This window comes from Kogia breviceps, chromosome 3 (assembly GCF_026419965.1).
Source record: "Kogia breviceps isolate mKogBre1 chromosome 3, mKogBre1 haplotype 1, whole genome shotgun sequence".
NCBI classification, from domain to species: Eukaryota; Metazoa; Chordata; class Mammalia; order Artiodactyla; family Physeteridae; genus Kogia; species Kogia breviceps.
This window is the reverse complement of record NC_081312.1, coordinates 77,349,417-77,357,591: the sequence shown is the minus strand read 5'-3', so window position 1 is coordinate 77,357,591 and position 8,175 is coordinate 77,349,417. Positions and strand designations below refer to the sequence as shown.

General features: G+C 43.3%; 1 protein-coding gene across 1 annotated transcript; it reads left to right on the top strand.

Moving 5' to 3' along the window:
* Positions 1-6,356: 6,356 nt before the first annotated feature.
* CHRM5 (cholinergic receptor muscarinic 5) lies at positions 6,357-7,946 on the top strand. Its single transcript, XM_059058618.1, has one exon. It carries the CDS (start codon positions 6,357-6,359, stop codon positions 7,944-7,946), a length of 1,590 nt encoding a protein of 529 aa, XP_058914601.1.
* The last annotated feature ends 229 nt before the right edge of the window (positions 7,947-8,175 follow it).

Sequence of the window (8,175 nt, the reverse complement as noted above, 5' to 3'; positions counted from 1 at the left end):
CCCACATTCTAATCCAGCTTCTGCCCCATTTCTCTACTCCTTTCTACAGCAAAGATCTTCAGAAGAGTCATCTATGGCACTGTCTCATTTCTCCTCCCATTCAGCCTTGAATTCACCCCACAGGGCTCTCATGCCCACTACTTTACCAACGTGCCTTACGTTCTCCATGTAACTACATCCGTTAGTCAGGTCTCAGTCTTAATCTTTCTTGTTTTATCAGCTTCATTTGATACAGTTGATTGATCACTCCCCCCTCCTAGAAACATTCCCTTGTTGCTTGCAGAATGACACACTATCCTTGGGATTCAAAGATGAATACATGATCCACGCCAACAAGTCTGTTAGGAAGACTTGGACAACACCGTCAAGAGCTTCTGGACTTCCAGAGTCTCACATAAATCCGTTTGTGGCGGTACCGGCCAGACTTTTTCATGTCCAGGCACACATAAAAAGATGATAACACCTGCCCCGTACTTCGGGATAAGGAGACAAGACCGACCCCAACAGAAGACAAGCCACCTAGGCAACTCCAAGGCCTGAGGGTCACAATACGTGCTTTGAATGGCTCCAATTTATGCCTTCATGTAAAGCAACCCACCTCTGTTTTCTTGGGCTACAATGAAAATACAGTCATTTGATGGCCTTGGTCATAGACTTCTCTGTAGCATAAATGTGGTGCAAAGGCTCAGTAGTTCTTATATACTCTTTTTCTCAGAATTGTAGAAGTTTAACTCCTTCAGTTCAAGGCCTGTTGTATATCCCTCTTACATGCCCCGCAGCACCTAGCACAGTGGTGAACACAGAACATATTTTCAAAAATATGTCAGATTAAAATTCTGTGCCAGATACTATTGCCTCAGCAACATCGTCTTTTTTTTTTCTTTTATGTGAAAGCAGGTTTATTTAGAGAGATACACATCCCACAGGCAGAATGCAGTCTGTCTCAGGAGGCGAGAGTGGCCGAGAAGTCCTTTCTTAATCACCATACGTTTTGGCACGACAGCATTCCGCTCTATCAATCAAAGGTTAGATAGACCTTACTTGAAAGTAGAAACCAAAAAAGACAAGTCCAGAACCTCCGTTACTCACACATTGTGTCATTGGAAGTTCTTCCTGATATCTAACCTGATGGTACCATGTGTCTAAGCTTACTTTCTATGATTTAGCCTTGAAAAGGAAGGAGAGGAGAAGCGGCACATGAATAGTCTGCATAACAACACAAGCTGGTGATGATGGTGTCCTGATATCACTGGATTGTAGATGCTGTTAAAGTTTTCCACTGTGGTTGCTATGGAAACAGTGAAGAGTGGTTTGGGCATAAAGCTTCTCAGAGAAAAGGTGTTTCAGAAAAGCAAAGCCCCAGAAGTCATCAAGGCCACTCCACAAGGAAAGGAATTCATTTTGTACACAGTGTTACCTTTTTCGGTTTTTATGTTGTTTTGCTCCATTTGTAATTTATTGACAACAAAAAAGCAAGAAGCAATCTACCAAGGTTGGGAACAAGGACACTTTTATTACTCTGAGATTCTTGTTTTCTGTTCAGTAGTGGAAAATAAAACAGGGATGATTATCTGTTCTCTGCTGATGCAGGCACCCTAGAAATAAACATATTCTCCACACTATGGTGAAAAATGGAAACTTTTAAAGTTTGAGTACCCAAATAAGAACTCAGAAGAATTCTCACTCCTCCCCATAACCACTTCTATTTCATTTGCCTCCATAACACACACAAAAACATTGAGTTTCCCCTCCATAAATATAATCTTTCAGTCAAAAACATTTTAATGATTCAAAAAGTTTATTATGGAACACTAAGATGCCTGAAACTCAGTTTTCACCCTCAACTATCATCCAGCTATCAGAACAAAAAGAAATCAATCCTCAGTCATGGAACCTACCTCATGTCCCAGATGCCTTTGTCTGTGGAAAGTCTGTCCATTCCCAGCAGTTTAGGAATCAGGAAAATCACTCTCAAAAATGAAGCAGGGGAAAAAAAGGAAAGAATGGAGGGAAGCAAAGCTGGAAAGGAAATATGTATTAATTTCAAATAAGAAGAACTCAACTGTCCTTGTGATTAAGAAATTTTTTTTTTTTTTTTTTTTTTTGGCCACGTGGCATGTGGGATGTTAGTTTCCTCGATCAGGGATCAGACCCTCACCCCCTGCATTGGAAGTACGGAGTCTTAACCACTGGACCACCAGGGAAGTCCCTCAACTGTCCTTGGAAGATGGAGGGGGAATCTGAATTGTTACTGGACATTTCATTTGGAAAATTCCATTTTCAACAGCACATTGTAAGCTATGGTTCCCCTTTTCTAAGAAGTTCAGAAATTACCCTCAGCCTTGCTTTTTAAAGTATGGCTCATGGATCAGCAGCACTGAGAGGTTTTGAGAAATGTGGAATTGCAAGCCCTGCCCTTCTGCAATTTAACAAGATCCTCCAGGTAATTCATGAGCATTTTGAGAAGCACCGATCCTGGTCATCCTTCAGTTCTAACCTGCTCTGAGGTGATGCCAACACTGACCCTCTACTATAGGAAAAGCCTGAACTCATTTTAAAGGATAAATCACCAATGCCAATCTCTTAATTTTATATGTGAGGAAACTGAGGCCCAGAGATTTGTCTCAAACCACAAATTTTAGCTGAAATGAGAACTCAGATCTCCACACTCCTAGTTCAGTATGTTTCCCACTAAACTGCATTTGCCAAGCGTGATCAGTCTTGTGGGATTCCACAAGATACTAACAGATGTTCCACTGAAAAAGGTTAGATATGCTAAGCCACATGTGGGTTAAAACAAATTCAATAGTGTCCTTGACCTCAGGACTTCTCGGCCTTCACTGGGCTCAGGTGTGCTCCAAGTCTCTGAGAGCAAGCACTTACCCAGATAATCTTGTTTAATCTTTAAAACAATCCTATGAGGTAAGGACTCTTAGTATCCCTACTTTAAAGTTTAAAAATCTGAGACTTAAAAGAGGTTAAGTAGCATGTCCAAAGTCATACAGTAAGTAATGGAACTAGGTTTTGAACCTGAAGCTGCCCAATGCCAGATTCAGTTATGTGATTATGACATGATGTTGCCACTATAAATGATCTTCTTTTCTATTTATCAGAGTGTATTCCATTTATCAGAAAGAGACAGAGACAGAGAGATAGAGACAGAGGGAGAGCTTTTTGAGAAATTTTTAAGGACTGTGAGGGCTAACAAGTCTGCAAAGTGCAGTGCAGGCCAGCAGGCTGGAAATCCCAGCAGGAGTTAATGCTGTAGTCTTGAGTCTGAAGGCAATCTGGAGGCAGATTCCTTCTTCTGGGGACCTCAGTCCTTCCCCTTAAGGATTTCAACCGATTGGATGAGTCCCACCCATGTTATGGAGGATAATCTGCTTTACCCAAAGTCTACTGATTCAAATGTTAGTCACATCTACAAAATGCCTTCACAGCAACACCTAGACTCAGGTGTTAGACCAACAGGTGGGTACTGTAGCCTGGCCAAGTTGACACTTAAAATTAACCATCACACTATGTAATAAAATTTTTAAAAAGTAAGTATCCTAGATTGCATAGTCCAATTTCCTTATCTTTCAAATGAGAAAACGGATCAGAAAGGATAAGCCCCAAGTGATACACGTGTGTTCACAGGAGAACGTGCACGCCCACATTCACAGAACTTTTCATAAGAACCTTTCATAAGTTGCTCACTACCTTCTAATACAATTAAGTAGAAAAATTAAATCCCTCCAAAACACCATTTATTTTTATTTTGAAGACTTGATTAGAAAAATTCAGCAAACAGTCCATTTTATTACTTCTCTCCAAGCTAATGCTCCCACACGCTGGATGCGGGGACTACTTTCAGAGCAGATGGGGAGTCTGGAAATAGCTGACACTTTTCTCCCCCAAAGCGGAATTACTCTCAAGTTCCTGTCCCTCCTACCCACCCCCTCAACCTCTCCAGTCTCACCTGTCACTTCTCAGGCTTCCTCCAACTTGATGCCTCCTTTTGCCTCTGGGCTTGCAAACAAGCTCTCCCGTCTGCAGCACTCCTTCCTCAACCCCCTACCCCTCCACACACAACCCCCTTTTGCCTGGCTAAAGCCCAGTCATGCTTACGTCTCAGCTGAAACATCTTTTCCTCAGGTAATGCCCCTGCCCCTACCAGACTGGGTTAGATGTCCTTCCCATGCGCCCCTATGGCACACAGTACCAACCCCTGCTATTTACTGTTTATTTATCTATATCCTCACTAATGGTATCCCCAGCATGATATCCCCAGTGTTAGAGTGTATCACATAAAAGACATTCAATAAATATTTATTGGGAGAAGGAATAAAAGCAGGAATGAAGGAAAAAGGAAGGAATTTCTGTAGGGCCTATCTCGCACTGCATGACTGAGATCTGACTACTAGAAACAGCCTGTGATGAAATTGGCCCAGGGAACAGCAGGGTGTAGAGCAAATTTGGTCGTTTCAGGTGCTAGGGAGTCTCTGTCAAGTGACCTGGCATCCTGGGGTTTTGTTTTGCCATCATTTGGACATTGATATCACCAGGGAGTTATCGGTGTAAGGTAACAGGAAGCTGAACCAGGGTGGTAGCAGCAGGAATGGAAAGGGACCCATAAAGGGATGTTTCATGGCTAATTTGGACTGCATTCATTGGGATATGAAGGAGAAGGGTGCAAGATCAGGAAGCTGGGAGAATCTGATTTCTGGTACAAGACAATATCATCAATTCAATTCCATACTGAATTGGAGGTATTAGGAAAGCATCTAAAAATACAGCTGAAAATATAAAACAAAGCCAAGAAGATCTATAGTCCTTCACAAATTATTTATATCAATTACTGTTATCAAAGAAGTGTCAAAACTGGCCAGTAGGCAGAACCGGTATTGCCTATATGATGTGCTTTGAGGGTCATCAAAAAGACTCTTCTCCTTCACAATCTATCATCATGTCAAGGTACCTGAAATGTAATTAAAATGGTACTTTTTGTATATCATCACATATAATTTGTATGCACATATCATATCTCTGGAAGGAAAGATAAGTCATGGTAACAGTGGTTACCTCTGGAAAAGGGGGATTAGGAGATTGGAGGTCAGAGGTGGGAGGGAAACCTATCTTTTACCATTTACACTTTTGTACCCACTGAAGCTTTTTACCATGTACATAGATCTTTAATGTAGAAAAGAAAAATTTTTATTTTATTTTTAAAAGTTGGAATTTGTCAATGGGCAGTTGGTTAAATAAATTATAGTACATCCATTAAGTGGGATAATGTAGTCATTAAAATGAAAAAAAGATAGCTTTGATCCAAAAGATGTACTGATCCAAAGATGTCCATGATGATTAGTTAAGTAAAAAACAAAATTTAGAGAGTAAACATTAAAAATCCACCCATTAGAAAAAAATGTGTTTCAATATTTGTTAGCATGTTATATGCATAGGGAAAAGCTGTCAAAATACACCTGTTAGCATTGATTACCCTGGCAAGATGGAATTAGAAGAAACTTTCGCTTTCTAAGTTATATATTTTGACATTGCTTGAACTTTTACAAGGAGCATATTACTTTAAAATCAGAAAAAAAGATAATTTAAAACATTTGTGACAATGCAAATAGCCCAAAAATGGAGGGAGGGTCATCATCTTCAGCAGCTGGGGCAACTTTTAAACCCTCTAGCTGAAAACTAGGTACTCATGAGGAGTGTGTGTATTAAGTCAGGGAGAAGTGCTGTAATACAGCCTTGGCTCACAACAGTGCCTCAATAATGTTTAATAACTGAATTTATAATTAAACTCAACAAAGTTGGACTATAAAGTAGATACAACTTGTCTTTTTCCCAAGTGAATGACAAAATAGGTACTTATCACCAGGAGCTTAAAAAACAGAGGGTCTGACCTCAAGGCCATAGTCTAAGATAACTTGACATCACCTGTTTTTTCCCCTCTTCCCTGCTTTCCAACAATCTGATTCTTTTCTTTTTGTTTGCCCTTGTCATCCTCTCAACCCTTTTTTAAAAATTGCCCATTAGAACCACAAGAGGGCAGCAGCCTCATGTACAAGCAAGGCTCCCAGGCATTGGTAATCATAAAAAGCAAAGGGAGGAGAAGCTTTCTAAAAAGTGTTATTAAACCTTTAGAGATTTCAGCATCTTGCTCTGAATAGGTGTGGGACCACATTTAATGTTCTGTTAGAAATTGTAAACAATGAGTGGAAAAGAAATTCATGCTGGTGAGTGGAGCTAATGTATTTCCCTCTTCCCTCTCTTCCAGAAACTGGCCAGAAGAAGTGAGATAGAAAAGAGAACAGCCTAGATAGAACCTAAGACTTACTCCTAATGTAAACTCTTGCACCAGGATGGAAGGGGAATCTTACCACAATGCTACTACCATCAATGGCACCCCGGTGAATCACCAGCCTTTGGAACGCCACAGGTTGTGGGAGGTCATCACCATCGCAGCTGTGACAGCTGTGGTGAGCCTGATCACCATCGTGGGTAACGTCTTAGTCATGATCTCGTTCAAAGTCAACAGCCAGCTGAAGACAGTTAACAACTATTACCTGCTCAGCTTAGCCTGTGCAGATCTCATCATTGGGATCTTCTCCATGAACCTCTACACTACCTACATCCTCATGGGACACTGGGCCCTCGGGAGTCTGGCTTGTGACCTGTGGCTTGCACTGGACTACGTGGCCAGCAATGCTTCTGTCATGAACCTTCTGGTGATCAGTTTTGACCGATACTTTTCTATCACAAGACCCCTGACGTATCGGGCCAAGCGTACCCCAAAGAGGGCTGGCATCATGATTGGCTTGGCCTGGCTGATCTCCTTCATCCTCTGGGCCCCGGCGATCCTCTGCTGGCAGTACTTGGTTGGGGAGCGGACGGTCCCACCAGATGAGTGCCAGATCCAGTTCCTCTCGGAGCCCACCATCACTTTTGGCACTGCCATCGCTGCATTCTACATCCCTGTTTCCGTGATGACAATCCTCTACTGCCGAATCTACCGGGAAACAGAGAAGCGAACCAAGGACCTGGCCGACCTGCAGGGCTCTGACTGCGTGGCTGAGACTGAGAAGAGAAAGCCAGCTCACGAGGCTCTGCTCACGTCCTGTTTTAGCTGCCCCCAGCCCACACTGGCCCAGAGGGAAAGGAACCAAGCCTCCTGGTCATCCTCCTGCAGGAGCACCTCCGTCACAGGCAAGCCGTCCCGAGCCACTGGCCCGAGCACGGAGTGGGGCAAAGCTGAGCAGCTAACCACCTGTAGCAGCTACCCCTCCTCAGAAGATGAGGACAAGCCCACCACTGACCCTGTCTTTCAAGTGGTCTACAAGAGTCAGGCCAAGGAGAGCCCAGGGGAAGAATTCAGTGCTGAAGAGACCAAGCAGACTTTTGTGAACGCTCAAACTGAAAAAAATGACTATGACACCCAAAAATACTTCCTGTCTCCAGCCACTGCTCGTCGACCCAAGAGTCAGAAGTGCGTGGCCTATAAGTTCCGACTGGTGGTGAAAGCTGATGGGACCCAGGATACCAACAGCGGCTGTCGCAAGGTGAAAATCATGCCCTGCTCCTTCCCGGTGTCCAAGGACCCTTCGACCCCTCCCAACGTCAGCCATCAGATGACCAAACGAAAGAGGATGGTCCTCGTCAAAGAGAGGAAAGCAGCCCAGACCCTGAGTGCAATCCTCCTGGCTTTCATCATCACGTGGACTCCTTACAACATCATGGTCCTGGTTTCCACCTTCTGCGACAAGTGTGTCCCAGTCACCCTTTGGCACTTGGGCTACTGGCTGTGCTACGTCAATAGCACTGTCAACCCCATTTGCTATGCCCTCTGCAACAGAACCTTCAGGAAGACCTTTAAGATGCTGCTTCTCTGCCGATGGAAAAAGAAAAAAGTGGAAGAGAAATTGTACTGGCAGGGGAACAGCAAGCTCCCCTGAAAAGTAACGACCCCCCTCAAAAGAATGACCATGGTCAAGGTCCTCTGAGGATGGGTGAGCTGATTCTGGCTTACTTTCCAAAAAGACCTTTTGAGTCCCTGAGGACATGGAAAGCCTCGAGGTCTGTCGCCAAAAGGAAAGAGTCACAGCTGCCACAGTTGCTGCCATATTGAATGATTCTTATCCATGACCAGGGTCGCCTGATGCTGCTGGAGTGTTTGCCACCAAA

Coding starts and splice junctions, on each gene's coding strand:
- CHRM5 (XM_059058618.1), top strand. CDS start 6,357: ATGGAAGGGGAATCTTACCACAATGCTACTACCATCAATGGCACCCCG.